The sequence below is a fragment of the Siphateles boraxobius genome, unplaced genomic scaffold (assembly GCF_051911475.1).
Source record: "Siphateles boraxobius isolate OS27281-9 unplaced genomic scaffold, OSU_SipBor_1 1, whole genome shotgun sequence".
In the NCBI taxonomy this organism is placed as follows: domain Eukaryota; kingdom Metazoa; phylum Chordata; class Actinopteri; order Cypriniformes; family Leuciscidae; genus Siphateles; species Siphateles boraxobius.
In genome coordinates this window covers 1130900-1154559 of record NW_027508699.1, presented here as the reverse complement: position 1 = coordinate 1154559, position 23660 = coordinate 1130900, and the positions used below count along the sequence as shown (strand labels likewise).

At 37.7% G+C, this 23660-nt stretch overlaps 1 protein-coding gene across 1 annotated transcript; it reads left to right on the top strand.

Annotated features, from left to right (window-relative positions):
- Window positions 1-108: 108 nt before the first annotated feature.
- LOC143747847 (uncharacterized) lies at window positions 109-23440 on the top strand. The gene is made up of 3 exons (XM_077240436.1): window positions 109-168; window positions 437-568; window positions 21511-23440. Exons 2-3 carry the CDS (start codon window positions 472-474, stop codon window positions 22866-22868), a joined length of 1455 nt encoding a protein of 484 aa, XP_077096551.1. The 5' UTR covers window positions 109-168; window positions 437-471; the 3' UTR covers window positions 22869-23440.
- The last annotated feature ends 220 nt before the right edge of the window (window positions 23441-23660 follow it).

Genomic DNA, 23660 nt, shown 5'->3' with positions numbered 1-23660 from the left:
TCTTCATCTATATCATCTTTTAACATACATCTAGACTGAAATCACTTCACACTCCAGCACAGGTGGTGGCGGTATGCACCATAAAGTTGGTATGCGACCCGCCAATAAATCCATAGAAGAAGAAGAAGAAGAGGAAAGGTTGTTGTTTTGAGCCAGTCAAGATTGAAGGTCTGTAGTACAACTTGCAGCAAGAATCAAAATTGATTTTAGCACATGTATTTCAAAACCTGGTATTAATTATTTATTATACCCAAAGCAAAATTAATGTAAACAACGTAATATGGCAATGCTTGCTTTGTTTGCTAATAGCTGGTCTCTCGTAAATGGCGCCAACATGTGTTTTTATTGTGTTATTGTTGTGTTACGTTACATTTTCTGTGCACAACGCATTTCCTTTCTACTGTTAATTTTCATCAAACTCCTTCGTGAACTCCAGGTGGAACAACTGAGATCTACGTGGCAAAGATAAACATGGAGTTTGTCAAAGAGGAGAAGCACGACATCGGTGGTTCAGAACCATGTAACGTTAACGTTATAGTGAAAGAAGAGGAAACTGAGGAACTATTAGGTTGGTGTCCATTCATTGATTTTCCAGTCCATTCAATTAATTATTATCTAAAGCGACTTGTATTGCATTCAAGCAACAGTAAAAACAAAGCTTTAATCTTTTCACCGCATTTGGCGACTTGATAAGTGGTTCTCAAACTGTGCAAAACGTAACGTTACCACCAGACGGGCATGTTTTTGAAAATTGGGGAAAAGTAACGTTACTACCCTACGTAACCCCGAGTGCTCAGGTGCTGCGCATTAAATTCATAATAACTAATAAAGTTCATAAAAAAGTTCGTTTATAATATCTGATTACAATTTTCTTAACTGATAACTGCATGCATTCATAGTCTTGTTTTTACAGATTGTGGTATTTGAATTCAATGTGGTGCAATGTATTAAGGCAGTATTAAAATATTGAAAGGGTTTTTTCCTGGGTCAAAAATGTTCTTCGGTGGTGTTGGACGAACTCGGCCATCCATGCTCACAATAAATTCCCCCTCAAAAAAGAAACAAAGATAACGTTTGTAATAACTTTACTCATTTATTTATAGTTTATGTGTGTGTGTGTATGTGTGTATATATATATATATATATATATATATATATATATATATATATATTATATCGCTGTCAGTACAGATCATAAAACAAAGGGAACTATACTTTAAAAAAATCTTTAAATTTACATCTAAAAAGTTATTGAGTGACTAATTTGAGAAGTTAGTTATAAAATGAATTACAAAGTAACACATTACTGGTCGAGTGGCCGGTCTATTTTTTTGCTCTTAAACTCAAAATCTTAATGCACTGATTTGACATACAGTATCAGATTATTTTTTCTGTTTGTTATGGTTATCACTAGGGCTGGGCGCTATGACGAGATTGTTACCACGGTATAAAATGTCTATCGTTAAGTAAGGGTGCTCCGATCAGGATTTTTAGAGCCGATCGGAGATCACAGGAAGCAGTATCTGACAAAAGATCGATACAGATCTATTTGAAGCCTTTTTATCATGTAGAATTATTTGTAATACAATAAGAACAAATAAACTATTTATAAGCAATAGCACAAATAGAATAAAGATACAAATTAAATAAACAGTGCTTTAAGTTTAGTTTCCCAAGTAGGTCTAACAGTAGTATTGAGGTAAGAATAGTAAAGAAATCTAATAATAAATCAAATGTAAATAATACTGGATGGTCTTCATTGAATACATTAAATACAGATTAATCCTTACAATTAAGGTTGCACAAGTTAGTCATTCAATAGCATTGTGTGTCATTAATGTTAATCACACAACAAAAGACAAAGAAATAAATCAGAGACAGCAGCAGTGTTTTTAAGGCTGTTATTGCTTTAAGAATATCCAATATACTGTTAAACAACTTTCTCAACTGTTCACTTAAGACAAAACCGGCTGCGTTTACGTGCATACTCATCAAGACATTCATAATTTTGTACGCACGTTTGTGTGTATTTGACCATTTAAGTTGACTGTGTCAACTGTGCAGCTCGCTTATAGTGCAGACACGATTTGGTCACGCGAAGCCATTTGTGCATTTTGAGAGGGAGAGAGAGTGTGCAGGGATTCGCTCATGCTGTCCGTCTCTCAGAAAGTTTTCAAATTACTTTAAATTATTTAATAAAGAAATTTTATAAATTATTTAATAAAGAATTTTACTTCTCCTTCAACATTGTAATTATTTTACCGGCGCTGTACAGAGATTTAGACGGTGCCACTGCATGTCATGCCATACCTCAAATAGCAGGTTCGCGTCTTTATCCATCGTCAGTATGAGATCGGCCTTTATAGAGACTGCCGATCAAACTCCCCAAAGCACTTCTCGACCAATAGCGATCGGTAGCTGATCAATCTGAGCACCCCACATCATTAGAGATTATATCATGTAGGCTATATCACTGTATGTAAATATATAGCACTATTGACACTTATATAAAGATCAAGACGTGCTTGATGTTAAAAAGCTCAATATATCCTGCAAAAGAACTCTTGTGCACACACACAATTTTCTCAAAATGCCCATCATGTGGAGTATTCATGTAAAAACAGCCAGTTATGTCTCCAATGAAAGTAGACAGTTGTATCAGTATGATGGATTAAAAGGCTGCGAATGCACACGTAAACCTACAGTATAGTCAAGACGAAGGTGTAACTCTAGCTGTAAAATGGTCCCTAATATAACTTCATTTTCCCTCGTGTCTGCTTTACATGTTTCGCGGTTGAGCAACGCGCACATGAACCTGCTTTATCAATGATCGATAAGTTTTATCGATTAAATGTATAATCGACAATTAATTTGATCGCCGATTCATCGTTAACATCCCTTATCACTGCCATTAAAATAACTGAAGCTGTCGATTACAACGTGAGGTACACAAAGCTTCACTCTTGCGAAAACTATTATAATCAATGAAATTGTGCAATTACGGGTGGGCGATATGACAAATTTTTATACCATTGAAAGTTCATAATTCTTATCACCATTTTCAATATAATTACTAATTACTATAATTACTATTAACTAATAATAGCCTAAAAAAACCTCAAAAGCTTACTGAAGACAAGTAAACTGTGATAAAGAAAGAGCAAAGAAAACAAACTACAATATAACAGACACGAATGAAATGGGCCTGCCTGAAAAAAACTTTCAATAACTAGAAAAACTGTATAAAGTAATCAAATGTATAAAAAAATGCATTGTCTTTACTGTGTAAATTAAATATACATGTATTCTTATTAAAGTAACAAGTGATTGAGTCAAGAGCAGTGAGATTTTCTCTCTGCAGCAGATACGTTTTGGATGCCGTCACACAGAGACTGCAGAGATCAAATATACTCGCGTTTTCTCTCAACTGTTTACCGCTCTATTTACTTGCAAATACATGGTCACTTTGACACAGGTATGTGTAATTTGCCGTTCAAGCACAATAAGTTGGCAAAAAACACAATGCTCTGAGCAGCGGCTTCATGTCGCGCATCTTTCAGACAGCGCTGAGAAACTGCTGCACTCGCATATACTGCAATAATTCCTCTTTTGCGGCTTACTGCTCTTCAACTGTTTAAAATCACCTGTTTTTAAACCGCATTGCTTAAGAACGCATGCAAACAATGAGTGTGCATGCAAAACGTCACATGAGCGTCACCGCGATAGAGGCGATAGCCCAAAACCTACTGGTTGACAAATTTCTACCGGTATATTGCCCACTCCTATGCGCAATGAATCTCATATTAACATTGTGCTTATACTTTGTTGGTTATAGTGAAAGTTAAGCGGATTCTGGTTAACTTAATCGCACCTGATTGGCAATTGCGTTCACGCACTCAACAGTTAGTATGCCTGTGATTGGTTACAAAGCCCAACGCTGCCAAAACATGTAAATGGAAACCTTTGATGCTCTTCACAGAGCGCTTATGTCAACACTAATGGTTTTAAAGCTCAGGTCTGTGAGAGAGTGCTGTGAGGCATGCTAGAGAACGACACTGAGATATGAGTCCAATATTCAGCACATCTAACTAATTTAATCTTCATATATATTTTACTGAATTGCACTTAATTCGATTTTTAACACATTACACGTTTTTGGGTGAACTTAACCCAGTGCTTAAAGTTTTATAACAGTAGTATTAAGGTAGAGAAATTTGAATAATCAAATCTAAAATAATACTGCATCGTCTTTACTGTATAGATTAAATGTAGAATAATCCTTATAGATTGGATCAGTTCCAGAAGTAAAAACTTGAAGAAAAATTTAAGGAATTCGATTTTTAATGATAATAGGGCTGCAACTAACGATTATTTTAATAATCGATTAATCTGTTGATTATTTTTTTGATTAATCAATTAATCGGATTTTTAAAAAGCATTAATTTCCAACCCTTTATTAAAAAAAAAATAACTGAGTGCAAGTTCACAGTGCAAAAAATCTTCAGAAAGTGCACAAACAGGTTGCTCCTTGAACATCCCTGAGCTGTTAAAGTAATACAAAAAATGGACTATCATAAAAAACACACACATGTATGCTTTACATCTGCCAAATATATAGGAAAAATAGGATATAATTCATAAGAAAAAGCATGCAGCCCCATGCGCTTGATCTGTAATGTTCGATGTCTAACTCCACAATCAATGGAAACATGCAGTTTAATTTGAATAAAGTATTTAGTCCTATATCTGTAATCAATAGAAAATTAAACTGAATATATAAATAAATCGATAGTCCTGCTGCACGAGTTTTCGTAATTATTGCAGAAAATATAACAAATAAATAATTATTGATAGGCCTACTTGAAGGGCTTTTTGTTTAATTTATTAGGCTAGTCTATTGTCAATAATAGAAAAAAAGAATGAACGAATTGAATTAAATAAATAATAATATTGAGGCACATGCTTTTCTCTCACTGCCACCTCTCTCTCTCTCTCTCTCATAACTGCATTAAGCTGGGGACACACTTACTGCTTACTGTAAGGCTGGTTATGAATGTAATTTGATACTTAGACTGAATGTGCTGAGGGCGTTTTGGGCATGATCAGTCATGTGTTCACAGTCGCTGTTTAATGGTGCGTTCACACCGGACGCGAATAGCGCGTCAGGCGCGAGTGATTTCAATGTTAAGTCAATGCAAAGACGCGTTACGCGCGTAAAAAATTCCTGCGGCGCGAATGAGGCGTAAAGCGCGGCGCGGTAGACGCGAATTCGCCTCATTCGCGCGTCAAGTTCGCGCGAATGGCGCGAATTAAGCGGCTGGCGCGTTAAGCGCGAATGATTTAGTTAGTGCTATTTGTGCATTCACGCGTTTGACGCGAATTCGCGTCTGCCGCCCGAGTTGAAAAATCTGAACTTCTGCGTCAATTCGCGCCGCTTTAACCAATCCGGAGCCTAGCTGCATGCTGCTGTCATGTGGTGAAGTATCTGGAGGCTTCAATAAATTATTTTGTAATATGACTGGTTCTAATGCACAACAAAGCAAATATCACATAAAACTTGATTTCAATATATGAGACATTCATTTTGTATTGAATGCTATTTATTCCATATCTAGATATATGAAATATTATTAATGTAAAGACAACCAACATACTGCATAAGTTCGTGTCTGGACAGTGTTGTTCGAGAGAGAGAGAGAAATCACAGGACAGATTAATCACTTTTGGAGGCTGGCTCCATTTATCATCAAAACAAAAATAAATGACAGATTAGGTGGATAAGGGCGAGGGTGCTCCTCGCTCCGATGCGGGACAACAGGTCATCAAGCCTGGCGCGGGACAGGCGGAAGTACCGCTGAAAGCCGCCGTCATCCAGGCGCAGCTCCTGGAGCGAGCCAATGGTGAAACTCGCCACACTGGGTTCGCCTTCGAAGGGTCTGATGGACACAAATACGGCGACGATTACCCCTACGCCGCCGTTCTGCTCTCCAGAGCAAATACAGAGGGGTGACTCTCCGATGAATGCTCGATCAACATAAAAAAGATGGCCGCCAACGGGTTTCGATTCTGACGCGCGTGACGCGCGTAAATTTTGCTTCAAACTTTTGTTGTTACGCGCGTCAGTTTCACTCTTGACACGCGAATTAACACAAAGTGGTCAAGCGTCAAACTAGACGCGGTAGACGCGAATTTGACGCGCTATTCGCGTCCGGTGTGAACGCACAGTTAGACCTGCTACAGTCGATGGAAACAGTCAGTCTTAGAATGTTCCAGCAAGTCGTAAGTGTGTCCCATATTTGGTCTGCTATCAGTGGCTCAAACCTCTGTTACTAACTCTAAAATTACGTTATGGGATTAGCAACGGAAGCATGGGATTAGATTCGTAAGAAATTAGTCCTACATACAAGAGCAATTTAATGACAAAAGCTTGACAAATGTCTTGTAATACATCAGAACAATGTTTCAAGGTGTGGTAACAGTAGTATAAACGGAATAATTGACTTCGCATCGTTACCGCATTACCACCTCTAGTGTGCATTATTTTTCTAATAATTCAACGGCCTGTTGACAATTTTTCCTTACTTGACACTTTTTCGATTTATTTAGTGTGAAATGCTCCCACACCTTGGATGACTTAACCTAGGTTGTACTGATATCTCTGCCTCCGCCATATGTTTCAGAACAACGTTACAGGACTCTCCGATGGTCTTACCTCCACCTCTGCTCTGCACTTTTTTTTTTATACTCAAACATCTCCTTATTGAGTGGCGTAATAGTCACATGACACAACGACAGCCCTCAATGATAACTTGTAAATCTTTAAAGACGCACCTGTTCTGAGCTCAGAGGTTATTAATCAATGCTATATGCTTTTGCTGAAGCCATCACCCAGCATTATTATTTTACTTTATTTTTGTAACCGTCACATTTAACAGCTGAATTTGTGGTGAAAAACTACGTTTCCCATTATGCTGTAATGAAAATTACACCAATCAGAGAGTCAGAGTGAGCAAATCACCCCAAAATAGCTAGCAGGGAACGTCCACTCCCATGATGCAACGCGAATGATGTAATCAATTTGGTCTCGCCATGCTGTCACAATAGTAAAATTAGTTACATAGCACATCATTTTGCAATACATTTAAAATATATTGTTTCTATAGATATAATCAACAACTTTAAATGACTATAGGGCTGCAACAACTATCGATAATGAAAATGATCAATAATCAACAATAGGGCTGCATGATTAATCGCAATGAAACCGCATGTGATTTTGCAAAGGCTGCGATTATTTTATGCGCAGGTTGTCAATGCAGCGGCTGATCTGTTGTAAACGCTGCTCCATCTTGAACGCCAGAGGACGTCACACACATACACACACCAATTATGCCCCGCCGCAGACGTTATTCCAGGAAATCCCTATGGCCATCATACTAACCGTAGCTGAATAAACAGAAGATTGAAACGCTTTGATTAAACATGACTAAAAAATACACGACTGCCTTATTCTGTGTAAGAAGCCACATCTCACAGGAGGAGCTCAACTGTCGTTATGAAGTGAGATTGTTGTCTTTTGTTGAACAAAAGAGGTTTCATAAGTGCTTCTCATGTTCGGAAAGATGTTTGACTCGTGTTGCTTTTTCAACTCAAACTCACTGTGCTTTCAGATGGAGCAGCGTTTACAGAGCCGTACATCCATGAATAGCTGCGCATTAAAAATAATCGCAGCTTTGGGATTTTAAAATCGCGATAAGCCAACTCGATTTAAGTGCGATTTCATGTAAATTGCGATTAATCGTGCAGCCCTAATCAACAAAGCATTTTGATTATCGATTCACATATGTGCGCTGTGCTCGGAAACCATCAGCCAGTCCCGTCGCTTTACAGTAGTGAATAACACGTTTCTATTAGAGATGCACCGATTGATCGGCTGGTGACCGGAATTGGCCGATTTTCACGTGATCGACCATAACCGATCGGCCATGACCAGTCTGACTTATTAAGATTTTTTTGCCGGTCAAATGCACTCGGGCACCGCATGATTAACATCGCGCAACAACATCAGCATCACACCTTCTGACGTGCACATGGAACGCACATGTAGGAAACCTCCTGAATTACGACCGTTTCACACCGCAAGCGTGAACAGCGCGTTTTTTTCTTTCCGGCGTGCATGTTAATCAATGAGTGCATTCACACCGAGAGCAGGAGCGTCGCGTGAGCAGCAGTGAAGCGGTGTTTCGGCGCAGAGAAGCTATTTTTGCTGCGCTGCTCGCCCTCAATTAAACTGATTGTTTAGCCTGGCTGGACATGTGGCAGACGAGAGAACAACTGTTTGCGAAATAAAACTTGCCATTGATGTACAAGTGATTGCAATAGGTAGGTGTGTGTGTGTGTGTGTAGGTGTGTGTGTGTGTGTGTGTTATATAGAAAATTTTTTGAACAAATTAAGTAAAATAGAACTATGTAAAAGGTTCTATTAAAGATAAGATAGAAAATAAATATTTGTGTTTGCTGTAAGTGGTTAGAAAAAATGAAATTGGAATTGGCTAAAATCTGTATCGGCAGGCCAAACTCATGAAAAATTGGAATCGGCCTAGAAAATTGTACATCGGTGCATCTCTAGTTTCTATGGATAAAATGCATGTGTAAAATAGCGAAGGACATTGAGTGAGCTGCTGCAGGAAAGATGCAGGATCCAAGTTCTCTAAAACATGAGAATGCTTTAGGCTATATTTATAAGGGTTTCAAACTAAAGCATTAGCGTTTACCGCATCTTGCCCTGTCGTGCTTTGACAGATTTATTTGACAGTTTACTGCCTCTGAAACGTGTTTTCCTCAGTGCATAACTTACATTTTATGGTTATATCCTTATCTGTAGCTGAATGTTAGAAAGTCCCACAAGTATTTCCATTTTAATCTTCAATGAACGCGCACCGGTGTGCACATGCGTGTCAAACGGACAGAGCGCAGTAGAACAGTAACGCAATAATTCTGACTAATACACATTTTGCTGAAATATTTTTTGTTAGAAATGAAATTTTTAAATTTCTACATGTAAAAGTAATCATATTTATGAGAGCAGTAACTATTGGCACTAAAGGCACATTTGATTATATTTGTATTTCATTTCTGTCTTTATTCTACTGTATTTATCTATGCTTGTAAGTTGTTTGTTTTCTATTCACATGCATTAGCCTACTAGCCTAGAAATCTAGACGCACCCTAGCGGCAGCAAAAATTATTTTGCAGAAAGGGTGGTCTAGCAACTCTCCATAGACTTTTGAGCTGGAAAAACCAAACTCTGGTCAGGCCAATCACATCGTGTATAGAGTTGGTGGGCGGGCTTAACATAATGACGACAGAGTTGTGACGGTTACGCGCATAGTTCCGCGTGATTTCCCTGCTACTTGAAAACAAAGAAGATGATGCTGGCGAACAGCGGTCTTTCGAATCGCCTTTGGCCGAGACTCTGGATGACTTTGAGTTAAGAGAACGTCACTTAAGTCATTCTTAAAAAAGGAAGATGTGTTCGGAGTTTTGACGACCGGATACGGCAAAAGTTTAATATATCAACTAGCTCCGCTGGTGGAAAAACGCATGGGACTCACTCAGCCACAGCCGTTCGTTGCTCTGGTTGGTTGTAGCGTCTTGATAGGTCTGGCTTGCCAGGCTTCTAACCTACAAAATCACCCCAATAATTCATTCTTTACAAATAGGGCTATTCAAATAATCTAGTGAAATTTTCATATCACAATATAAATATCGCAGGAAAAAAATACTGCAATGTCAATTTCTTCCAATATTGTGCAACCTAATGTACAGCATAGCCTACATAGATTCATCCACTGTATTGTTTTTCATAGGCTTTATACTACACTTTGTATGGAGGACAGCATTGGGCAGGATGTGAGATAACATTGTTTAAAATAATGGATAAGAATAATATTTTAATTGAAATTTTATTTCATGTATAATCATTTTTAGATTTTTTTTATCAAATTAATAGAAAATATAATTGACAGATTAATGGATTGTCAAAATAATCGTTTGTTGCAGCCCTAAATGAAGACTTTCATATTTCTCCATCCTTTTTATGTTGATTGTCGTTCATTGCTTCATGGGATTGTAGTTCTTTCCCTCACTAAAGCCTTTAAGTCTTGTACCTTTTTCTTTTTGTCCGCTTTTCAAATACTTTTTTGTTTTGAATAAAAGTTTGTAATGTTGCGATTCACCTCATAGCTGGTTGGCTTAGTTCATGGCTTATAACGCTTTAACAAAGACCTTTTTTTTAAACTCTGGGAAAAAATGAATAGAAAAAAATACTTATGGAACCAAGTCAGCTGAAAAAGTGGGTTGTTACTAACTCTTTAAAGTTACTAAATTTACTCAGTTACTCAACCATATACACTCACCTCAAGGATTATTAGGAGCACCATACTAATACTGTGTTTGACCCCCTTTCGCCTTCAGAACTGCCTTAATTCTATGTGGCATTGATTCAACAGGGTGCTGAAAGCATTCTTTATAAATGTTGGCCCATATTGATAGGATAGCATCTTGCAGTTGATAGAGATTTCTGGGATGCACATCCAGGGCACGAATCTCCTGTTCCACCACATCCCAAAGATGCTCTATTGGGTTGAGATCTGGTGACTGTGGGGGCCATTTTAGTACAGTGAACACATTGTCATGTTCAAGAAACCAATTTGAAATGATTCAAGCTTTGTGACATGGTGCATTATCCTGCTGGAAGTAGCCATCAGAGGATGGGTACATGGTGGCCATAAAGGGATGGACATGGTCAGAAACAATGCTCAGGTAGGCCGTGGCATTTAAACGATGCCCAATTGGCACTAAGGGGCCTAAAGTGTGCCAAGAAAACATCCCCCACACCATTACTCCACCACCACCAGCCTGCACAGTGGTAACAAGACATGATGGATCCATGTTCTCATTCTGTTTACGCCAAATTCTGACTCTAACATCTGAATGTCTCAACAGAAATCGAGACTCATCAGACCAGGCAACATTTTTCCAGTCTTGAACTGTCCAGTTTTGGTGAGCTCTTGCAAATTGTAGCCTCTTTTTCCTATTTGTAGTGGAGATGAGTGGTACCCGTTGGGGTCTTCTGCTGTTGTAGCCCATCCGCCTCAAGGCTGTGCGTGTTGTGGCTTCATAAATGCTTTGCTGCATACCTCGGTTGTAACGAGTTATTTCAGTCAAAGTTGCTCTTCTATCAGCTTGAATCAGTCGACCCATTCTCCTCTGACCTCTAGCATCAACAAGGCATTTTCGCCAACAGGACAGCCGCATACTGGATGTTTTTCCCTTTTCACACCATTCTTTTTAAACCCTAGAAATGGTTGTGCGTGAAAATCCCAGTAACTGAGCAGATTGTGAAATACTCAGACCGGCCCGTCTGGCACCAACAACCATGCCAAGCTTAAAATTACTTATCACCTTTCTTTCCCATTCTGACATTCAGTTTGGAGTTCAGGAGATTGTCTTTACCAGGAACACACCCCTGAATGCATTGAAGCAACTGCCATGTGATTGGTTGATTAGATAATTGCATTAATGAGAAATTGATCTGGTGTTCCTAATAATCCTGTAGGTGAGTGTATATCCACTGTTGTCTAAGACCTAATGCAGGGCTCCAGACTGTGACCATTTTTCCTGCCAGTGTGACCAAATATTTATTTAGGTCGCACTGGTGCGACAACAACATTGCCGAGCAGCGAATGCAAAGAAAATGAAAGTGGAACGAAAATGCCCTACTCATTTCACGGACCGTTAAAGGGATAGTTCACCCAAAAAGGTAGATTCTGTCAGTATTTACTCACCCTCATGTTGTTCCAACCCCTTAAGACCTTCGTTCATCTTCGGAACACGAATTAAGATATGTTTGATGAAATCTGAGAGCTGGATCACTCCTCCATAGGCTTCTAAGGGATTGAAACTTGCCGGCCTCAAAGTTATTAAAGACATCGTTAAAATAGTCCAAGTGACTACATTGGCTCAATCTTAAGTTTATCAAGCGACGAGAATACTTTTTGTGCGCAAAAAAAAACAAAAATAACGACTTTATTTCAACTATACATTTCCTTCTCTGTTGGCCTCTAGTCAGTTAACTTAGTGTAATAGCGTGGAGCTACGTCACACGTAGGCTCACAATTGGCCGACGCTGGTCATGTGGGTGATGCGTGTGACGTACAACAACAGAAGCTCTACGCTTTTACACTAGTGAACTGACTCGAGGCCCACAGAGAAGGACATGAATAGTTGAAATAAAGTCGATATTTTTGTTTCTTTGCGCACAAAAAGTATTCTCGTCGTTTGATAAACTTAAGATTGAGCCACTGTAGTCACTTGGACTATTTTAACGATGTCTGTAATAACTTTTCGGGGCCTTCAAGTTCAATCCCTCAAGATGCCTATGGAGGAGTGATCCAGCTCTCAGATTTTATCAAAAATATCTTAATTCGTGTTCCGAAGATGAACGAAGGTCTTACGGGGTTGGAACAACATGAGGGTGAGTAAATACTGACAGAATTTTCATTTTTGGGTGAACTAACCCTTTAATAATAAACCAATAATAGAGAGCGCAGTGCCCCGAACTTGCCAGTCGCGGCCGATCTCGTTCACACGACACTGTTTCTAGGAGATCCAGACTCTGGAGATCCAGTGAAGAAATCCATTGACTTTGCCTCAGAATTAATAACATCATCGCTGCGAGATCCAGTGAGAAACATTACGATTAAGCGTAGAGTTCTGTTATAAACCATAGATCAGCGCTGACGTGGAAACCAGGAGAAACACTTATAGAAGGCTTTCAGTTCACAAATCAGCAACATTCACCATGGATTTATGCTAATGTAGTAACTCTAAACATTACTATGGTATTGTGACAGAAATAGTAAAATGGTTACAAGTACTACACATCTTTTTCCAGCACTTCAAAACTATATCATAAATGTTATTTTTAATGTGATATCAACATTTTTTGTTCATCCTTCAAAGATTGTCCTAAAAACTAAAAATGTTAAGATGTAGGAAAACTCTTATTTAAACACTTATTTAAAATTAAAATAAATTACCATTGTAAACCGTAGGATGCTTATTGCATATTTTCACTCCCTAATATATATTGTTTTACTTGTTTTGCTTTTTAATCTATATTAAGACATTATGAATGATACTAATTAAAGTTAATTTCATCTACACCCTAAATTAAGCTCAGTGATTTATTGTCAGCCCCAGTGCTACTAGATCTGTGTTGTAGAACTTAGTGTCTCTGGTGTTACTGCCCTCATATGTTAGTCTGGAGCCCTGTGAACTTAGCATAGAGATATTACAATGTGCAATTTTATTTTAAGTCTATTATTAAATAATTTGTCAGTATTACAGTTATTTGGGGGGAAATTTGAATAATTGCATTGCAAGCTGATTTAAGGTGTGCCCCTAAATTTTCTGCTTGTGCTCCTAAAAATTTCAGTCAGGGGCTACAGCGCTCCTAGTAAAAAAAAGTTAGTCTGGAGCCCTGTAATGCATGGATCCAGTATACTTATACACGTTTTACAACATTCACTTAAGACCTAACCAATTGATACTCACCAAGATGGGCATTCTGATAATGTCTCTATAAATAATGAAGTGAAAGAGAACTCAATTCAGTATTTGCTCTGTCTGAGAGGTGGCTTTCTGTGTGCACCACTTGAATGGTTTAAAATGGCTTGAATGTTAAAATTGGCAGGACTTAAAAACCAGTGCAAGTGATAAACTTTGGCATGACTTGCCAAAAATGGGCCAGTGAGAATTCCGCCAACTGTCCCGACCATTTTTCATGCTGGCCCTGGACCATCGGCCAGTCCTTATTGTCGAAACCCTGTGTATTCATTTTAAAGCCTTGTCAGTTCAAACATTCGAGTAATTTTAAACTGTTCAGTCGCAATAAGCTGTGATCGACACAAAAACTGATAATTAACTGTCTTTTATAGTGTACACACAAATGTGTCTAAAATGACATAACATATGTCAGTAGTCTAGCACAGTGGTTTTATATTCTGGTCCTTGGGACCCAAAGCTATGCAAACTTTTCGTTTCATGGAGCTCTAATGAGCTGAATTAGGTGTTAAATGATGATCTGAATGTGAAAGTTTGTACATAACCCCCGTTGTGGGTCCCCAGGACCAGGTTTGAAAAACACTATCAACGCTATCAAATCTGTTAGCACAATGTCAGAATGAACTATTAGCATACTAAAGATCACATAAAAAGAAACTCAAGTTACTTCATGTCATGTTATCGGTCTTCTATCTTTTGTATATCTTGTTTCACCTTTCTTGAACCAATTTTTAACTATTGAATGTTAATTGTAGGCCTGATGGAAGTAAAAGAAGAAAATCCAGAACTGATTGAATTTGACGACAACTTCGATTTTCAGACACCTGATAATTTCATATCTGAAGAAAAGAGTTTCAATAACTCTCAGTCTGAAAATTTCTCACAAAAAGGACACCTTAGGGATCAAATTACAAATCATACCAGAAAGAAGCCTTTAACATGCCATCAGTGTGGAAAGAGTTTCAAACATAAAGGCCATCTTAATGTTCACATGAGGATTCACTCTGAAGAGAGTGCTTTTACTTGCCTTCAGTGTGGAAAAAGATACACAAATAAAGAGAACCTTAAGCGTCACATGAAAATCCACACTGCAGGGCTTTTTTCATGTTATCAGTGTGGAAAGAGCTTTGCTCGTAAACGAACTCTTCAGAATCACATGAAAAGTCACTCTGGAGAGAATCCTTTCCTGTGCCAAGAATGTGGAAAGAGTTTCAGCAATAAAGGACACCTTAATGTTCACGTGAGGGGTCACACTGGAGAGAAGCCGTTCACATGCCCTCAGTGTGGAAAGACATTTATTCATAAAGGACACCTTAATGAACACATACGAATTCACACTGGAGAGAAGCCGTTCACGTGCCCTCAGTGTGGAAAGAGTTTCAGTCATAAAGGATGCTTGAATCTTCACCTGAGAATTCACTCTGGAGAGCGGCCATATACATGCCCTCAGTGTGGGAAGAGTTTTAGTTATAAAGCATACTTTAAAGTTCACCAAAGAATTCACTCTGTAGACAAGCCATATGCATGCCATCAATGTGGAAAGTGTTTCATTCATAGAGGACACCTTAATGAACACATGAGAATTCACTCCGGAGAGAAGCCATACATATGCCCTCATTGTGGACAAAGTTTCACACATAAAGGAAGTCTGAAGTTGCACATTAAAAAATCACACTGAAGAGGGACTTTCCGCATCATACCATCAATGTGGAAAGAGTTTCATACACAAAGGACTACTTAAGAATCACATAAAATCTCACACGAGTGAAGCCTTAAGCCTAATATTAGAGCATTTGGTGCTGCTAATGCACTGAAAATGGCTCAAATTACTACTAAATGAAACATCAGCAGTTCATGAACTAGGTATAAATCTGACTGGGTCTCGTAAGTATTTTTTTTTCCCTCTACTACCAACTTATGAAGGTTTTTGTTTCTTGCTTAGTGGGCCATCAAGTTAAACATTAAGGCATATTTTTTTATTCATCTTTAAATGGAACTGCCAAATGATGACCTATGACCTGCAACTAAAGCTATTAGGCTATTACTTTTCTGTAAAGCAGCTTTGAAGTAATTTACATTATCGTTATACACTCCCCAGCCACTTAGGTAGACCTTGCTAGTATCGGCTTGGACCCCCTTTGCCTTCAGAATTGCCTTTATTCTTTGGCACAGATTCAACAAGCTGTTGGAAACATTCCTCAGAGATTGTGGTCCATATTGTCATGATCGCGTCACGCAGTTGCTGCAGATTCATCGGCTGCACATCCATGATGCGAATCTCCCATTCCAGCACTTCCCAAAGCTGCTCTATTGGATTGAGATCTGGTGACTGGAGGCCGTTTGAGTTTTGTGAACTCAGTCATGTTCAAGAAACCAGTCTGAGAGGATTTGAGAGGCACCAACAACTAGGGATGCACCGATACCGATACCAGTATCGGTATCGGGCCCGATACCAAGCTCATGTACTTGTACTCGTACTCGTAAAAATACCCCGATACCAAAGACCGATACCTCACGTATATCCTTAGCTTATATTTCTTAATTTTTATGAGCACTCTTCCTGCAGTTATAGTGTTGCTAGATTTAATAGTACACTCTAATATTTCACTTTACACTTTCGGCTGTGATTACATTGTTACTCAGTGTTATGTTAAACATTTGTTCTGTGATTTCTTTGGCACTTTATGACAAATTTGATTGTCTTGTTGTCTGTGATTTCTTTAGAACTTTGACAACTTTGTGACAGGCAGGTAAAAATTACATTCATTATGTCCTTGGTTTTGCCCTTTGGAGGTTATTGGACACTGTGAAATTTGGGCTTTGAAAATTTGTGATAAGCACAATAAGAATGATTTATTTTTTTAAGTTTATTTAAGTTGTTGAAAATAAAGATGCTGATTTGTTCATTAGTCTCATTGTGTTGTTCTTAGAAAATTGCCACATAAAACGAGAAAACCCACCAGTACAACAGGCATCGGTATCGGTATCGGCGAGTACCAGGAAAAAAATATCGGTACTCGTACTCGACCCTTAAAAATTGGTATCGGTGCATCCCTACCAACAACCATGCCACGTTTAAAGTCACTTAAATCACTTTTTCCACATTCTGATGCTCAGTTTGAACTTCGGCACATGGACTTGCTCATTTCTATATGCCTAAATGCATTGTTACTGCCATGTGATTGGCTGATTAGATGTTTGCGTTAATGAACAGTTGAACAGGTGTACCTTATAAAGTGGTTGGGGAGTGTATAAATAAAGCCTTAATAAAACTGACTTGACGGCTCAGGGCTCTACAGTGCGACCATTTTGCTTGCATATGCCCCTAAAAAATGATCCGTGCGAACCGGAAAAATTATTTACGAGCACAATGTGCGAGTAACTACCATAATCGAAAACGAGACGATAACTAAATAAAAACTAGTTTTGAATGACGAAAATCTATTGACATTTTCGTCAACGAATAAAAACTAGACAAACATGTTAGATAGTGACGATTTGTGAAGCGATCCAGTCAGAACTGATGTCCTGCGTTTGTAGATGCGCATATTTGTCCTGTAGTAGGGACGTTCTGATCTACCAGCGGCACACGGGTTCACATGCACTGCATGTCTCATACTCCCAGACGTTTACAGTTTTAAATATTTTATGAGTAGAGCAGTCATATAGATCTGAATAAGAGTGACAACGACGCATAGTTTTCTGTGCGCACACACCCGACTCGAAGCGTGCAGCCACACACACGCACGCACGCACGCACACACAGCGCGCGAGGACTGAATTTAGCTGTCTTTCGTGTCTGAATGGACAAATACACAACATTATGTCGAAATGTCCGTTATGGAGAGTATTCACGTAAACTCTGTCGGTTAAGTCTTAAACAGTTGTGAGAGTATCGGATGTGCATCAGTGCAATTGGATCCGCATGTCATCGGACATGATACGATGTCTTAAAGTGACAGTGAGTAATAAACCTAATGCAGTCTGTGTCCTTAATATTGATCAAGCAACAAAAGAAAAAGAGAAAAGCATTCACTGCTCGTTAATAGCTTTTAATAAGGATTCATTATATTTAATTCATATAAATAAATATGTCTGCTGCTTGAAATAATAAAGAATGATGTATTAAAGTAGTTATAAAGAATGCATATATCATTCATTGAAAGAAGACTATTCTACTTTAGGAAAAGGGGTTTTATTGAATTTTAAGATATTTTTTTAAGTCACAGTATTAAATCTGTATATGTATTGCATGTTCAAACTTTAAAATCATTCATATTAACAGGTTTTTTTGCCGGGAGTATATGGGTTTGGACATTTTAGAGAAATTCTAAATGAATGCATTACAATTGAAATAAACCCATTATATTTTAGTCATCTGAATTGTTTTATTTTTAGTCTAGTTTTAGTCGACTAATACTAGTAAATACTAATACACTCATTTAAACTAGTTTCTCCTCCATGTTGTGGAAAAAGCCTCTGCAGTCAAAGATGCAGATTCACAGTTGTGCCGATGTGCTCCTCCTCCTGAGAGCAACCCGTTCCCCTTGTTGTGTTTTACTAAAGTGATTGTAAAGTGTGATTTATACTTCTGCATCAAAACGACGGTTTCACACCATAGTTGAACAGAAAGAGGAGCACACACGTTTTGTTTATATATATTGTATATATATATATATATATATATATGTGTTGGGAAGGATACTTTCAAAACGTATTTCGTTACAGAATACATGCCCAAAAATGTAATTTGTAACGTATTCCGTTACGTTACTCAATCTGAGTAACGTATTCTGAATACTTGGATTACTTCCACATTGAATTGCATTTTATAAGTGTAGGAATGCGGCCATCAAATCCTGCTTGCTAAACAGACCTATTCTGGTGTGTTTTTCTGTTCCAACTGGCTGAATGTGTTAGGCCCATGTCTCCCTGAAAGTGCAATATATTATAATTTGCTATAGAAGAACAAAGACTATGTATGTTGCGGTCACCGGTGCGGTGATGAGGTGGTGATGCGTTCATGTAACATGTAAAGGTGGCGCTGCCAATAAAGCACCTAAAAGCTGTCACAAAGAACCGGCAAAAGTAGCCTAATGACTGAATATGTTAGTGTCGGCTGCAAAGATGAAGTTGACGATGCTGACTCGCGATCTTCACAGCACCCTAGTGAACGCGCCGGAGAGAAATGCACATTTCATACGGATTACATAAAAAGAGAGCAGTCTTTTTTCTTTCGTTTTGAATTGTTCTGTTTAAAAGTAGACATGTCTGTGAGGCAAGTAGGCTATAGCCTACCTTATACGCTAAGTTTCGGTTCATCGATGAGACTAGCCCCAGTTCACGCACCGGCGCCTCCGTGCCGTGATATCTATTGTCTGCTATATTTACAACTTATTTATTTATTCCAGGCAATTGGTTGATGAAACATTGATTAAAATTAACATACAATTAATTCAGATGGAAATTCACTTCAAAGAAAGGCTTTGTGCATCTGTTTGATGTCTCTGTGAAAGTTTTAAAGCAGTCTCTTAGTGCCGCTTTTCAGAGTGGTCACGTCCGTAACATTGTTTTTTCCTCATAAATGCTAACAAGAAAAATAAAATAAAATTAATATTTTATGTTCTGTGGAGAGCTAACCCTTCTTCATCCGGTGGGTATTACTTTTGCTTTGCGCAGTAGCCTAATTCACAGAAGTAGCCTACTAAAAAATATTTGGCCTAAAAGTTAAATATTTTTTGTCACGCATGTTTATTTCCCTCATATTAAATATAAAACACATGTGTAGACAGATTTTTTCTAATGTCTGGACTCCTTTATTAAGGGAGTATGGATACACAAACAGACGTTTCGATATATTCGTATTAAATGCATTTTCTGAGAATTTATCTTTCAAGTTTTGACTGCAAATGTCACGTCCAACGCGATTGCTAAATTTTAAATAATTATTCCGCAACTAGTTTTGTGGTGTAGGTCTACGTATTTTATAGCCTAATGTTAACTTCAAATAATACTAATAGTAATTTAAAGATGTGGTAGCATTGGATCTGGACGGGAAGGATAACTCTGGGAGTTGGAAGGTGAGTGTCGCGATTCTGCCTTGTCACACGAGACACAGGTTCATGGATCTGAGTGTCGCGATTTCGGTTTCATATCGCATATCGTTACAGCCCTGTTGCTAGTATCCTACCTGATACAACTATAAAATCGCAAGGTGACTAGTAAAACTAAAGCAGACGACTACCCTTGGCTAATAAAAAAAAAAACTTATATTTAATAACTATTAAAAACTAATAACTTATAAACAGTTACATTTGTTCTCCTTTCTCTTTCTTTAATGTGAAATGCTGTTTGAATTTCCAAGATAGAAACCCATTCTTGCCCTCGCTCTGTTGTCCCAGCTCCATCTCTACCTCTAGCTCCCACTTCTCCTCTTCAGACTCCATTGTGACTGATCACGCAAACCGCTCATTTTTTCGTTTTCATATTGGGGCTTCTTGGAAATGCATGGAGTTGCCTTAATTTATTTGGAGAGTGAATAAACTCATGAAACAGAAAAGTATCGTCATGTAATCCATTGATCTCAACAATGTAACTGTATTCTAAAATACCAACTATTTAAATTGTAACTGTAACGGAATACAGTTACTCATAATTTGTATTCTGAATACGTAACGCCGGTACATGTATTCCGTTACTCCCCAACACTGTATATATATAATAAACAGTCTGTTAAACTCTGTTACTTGAACATTTTTCACTGCGCTCCAAAATGTCTTTGTGTGCTCCTAGATTTTTTCATTTAGGAGCACATGTGCTCCTTGGGAAAAACCTTAGCGTAGAACCCTGCGGCTACATATTTTTCTTAGCGGGCAGTCCTTACTGACAAGCTACGATTTATGTGTGCACACTTGAATCATTTATATAAAGTCACTGGTTACACAGCTTTTAAGAGTTATGTCAAAATGCCTGCCTTAGAAAGTGTTCACGTAAACTCTGTTGTGTCTTAAGTGAACAAACCGTTGTGAGAGAATCTGGTCTTTGTCATTATATTGGATCTGTGCATTAAGGAACGGCAGAATAGTATAGCTGGGGTGAAGGTATTGGTGTCTGTAAATCACTTAATGCTTTTGACTGAATGACTTTTGTAACTTCAATAAAAATCGGTGTATATTTCATACAGTGAAGACTATGCAGTGTTTCATTTTAAGTATATCTGATATATCTGATCATTTTAAAGCATTGTTTATTGAATGAATGTCTTTGTACTATTGTTTATTTGTCCTATTACTCGTAATTAGTTTATTTGTTCTTATTTTGTTACTTCACTTGTCTTTAGTAAGCTTTTTACTAATGATAGGCTAGTGTTAGTAGTTCTATGAATTTTCATAATTTGACAAATACAATATCAGTGGTATTTGAAATTTTGGTATCGTTACAATCGTATTTAAAGCAACAAATAACTATTATATTGTTACCTTGAAATAGAATTACTCAAATATTTTGGCATAAGATTTTCTTCATTTCATCCACCCCCTATTTAACCCTTTAATCACGCTCAAATTGACTTGTTGACTAGGTGGTACTTGAGCACTTGGATTTAGTTGAAGGTGGTACCTGACCTAAAAATTGAGAACCACTGGCTTAAAATAATAGCAGTAAAATAAAAACAAAAATACTACAAATTATACAGAACATACCCGCTGTATACACATCTAAAATGCATATTACATTGCATATGAATATTCTAGCAGATTTTTCAGAAGGCCAAAAAAAAAGTTCCTTCAGGTCTTTTGTCAATTTATATTTAAACATGCATCTCTTTTTTTATTTTTTATTTTTTATTTAAACTGATTTTTAACCATTAAATGTTAATTGTAGGTTTGATGGAAGTGAAAGAGGAAAGTCAAGAACTGAATGAAGTGGAGGACAATCTGAAATTCCAGACACCTGAAAATTTCATAACGGAAGAAAAACCTTTTAGTAACCTACAGTCTGAAAAAAAATCACAAAAAGGACACCTTCGGGATCACATGAAAAATCATACCAGAAAGAAGCACTTAACATGCCATCAGTGTGGAAAGAGTTTCAAACAAAAAGGACATCTTAATGTTCACATGAGAATTCACACTGGAGAGAAGCCTTTCTCATGCCCTCAGTGTGGAAAGAGATTTATTCATAAAGGACACCTTAACGGTCACATACGAATTCACACTGGAGAGAAGCCGTTCACGTGCCATCAGTGCGGAAAGAGTTTCACACATAAAGCAAGCCTCTCATGGCACATGAATATTCACACAGAGGAAGAACTTTCCACATGCCAACAGTGTGGGGAGAGGTTCCCAAATGCAAGAATACTTAAGGTTCACACAAGAATTCACACTGAAGAGTGCCCTCTAACATGCCTTCTGTGTGGAAAAAGCTTCACACATCAAGAAGAAATTAAGTGTCACATGAGAACCCACACTAAAAAGAAACCTTACACATGCAATGAATGTGGTAAGAGTTTCATTCATAGAGGACACCTTAATGATCATTTAAGAATTCACACTGGAGAAAAGCCGTTCACATGCCATCTGTGTGGAAAGAGCTTCAATCATAAAGGATACTTGAATGTTCACATAAAAAATCACTCTGGAGTGAAGCCACATACATGCCATCAGTGTGGAAAGGGTTTCATCCATAAAGGACACCTTAATGATCATTTAAGAATTCACAGTGGAGAGAGACCATACACGTGTCCCCAATGTGGAAAGAGTTTTAATTATAAAGGATACTTGAAAGTTCATCTAAAAAATCACTCTGTAGACAAGCTGCATGCATGCCTTGAGTGTGGAAAGAGTTTCATTCATAAAGGACACCTTAAAGAACACTTGAGAATTCACACTGGAGAGAAGCCTTTCATATGCCCTCATTGTGGACAGGGTTTCACACATAAAGGAAGCATGACATGGCACATTAAAAAAAATCACACTAAAGACGGACTTTCCACATGCCATCAAAGTGGGAAGAATATTAAAAATGAAAGAAACCTTGAGAGTCGCACAGCAAGTAACTCTGTAGACAAACCATTTGCATGCCATCAGTGTGGAAAGCACTTCATTCATAGAGGACACCTTAATGAACACATGAGAATTCACACCGGAGAGAAGCCATACATATGCCCTCATTGTGGACAGAGTTTCAGACATAAAGGAAACCTGACGTGGCATATAAGAACTCACTCTGATGGCAAGTGAAAAGTCCATCTTCTTTGTGAGAAGAATTTAATAAAGACACCTTAAGAGTCACACAAGAATTCACACTGGAGAGAAGCCTAACACATGCCCTCAATGTGCAAAGAGTTTCAAACACAAAGGACACCTTAAGGATCACATAAGAACTCGCACCAGAGAATTATTTTCACATGAAGGTGTATTTTTACACCTGCATGGCAGGTGTTATTGTAAGTTATTGTTACATGAAGGACAAATAATTGGCACATTTGCTTTGATGCGTCCTGTGTAGACAGCCTCATGCGTGAACATGATTTAAGATGTCCTATTGGCTGATTTTGTCTTTTTTAACTACAATTGCAATGAAAAAATAGGACATAATATCATGTTTAATACCAAATATGAGCCCAAATGACCATCAGTGATGTAACAGTACAAGCCTCAGCATCACTGCAGTGCATAGTTGGGGTTTTGTGAGTGGATAATGCAAATAAAAATCTTGCAATGCTGAAAAATTTGTTTTTGATTTTATTTTGGATGATGTAACTAACTTTTACAATCAAAAACTATTAAATTGGATCCATATTTAAATATTATTTGTGTGATTGTGTTTTAATATGGAGTTTCCTTTGTGTCTTTTTTATTAAATCAAACATACTGTGTTTGAGAGTGAAACTAATTATTTTGTAATTAAAAAAATTTAAAAGATTGCAAAAAAGTCATCTTAAGACTCGAAAATAAAGATGCTGATAACAATTATTTGCAGTGCATGTAAATCTTTAAAAACCTTTATTTTTTGTGCATTTTAATTACTTT

Bases quoted from the DNA above. Each gene is read 5' to 3' on its own strand.
- LOC143747847 (XM_077240436.1), top strand. From the start codon at position 472: ATGGAGTTTGTCAAAGAGGAGAAGCACGACATCGGTGGTTCAGAACCA. The intron at 569-21,510 runs GTTGGTGTCCAT...TGTTAATTGTAG, and splicing joins GGAAACTGAGGAACTATTAG to GTTTGATGGAAGTGAAAGAG.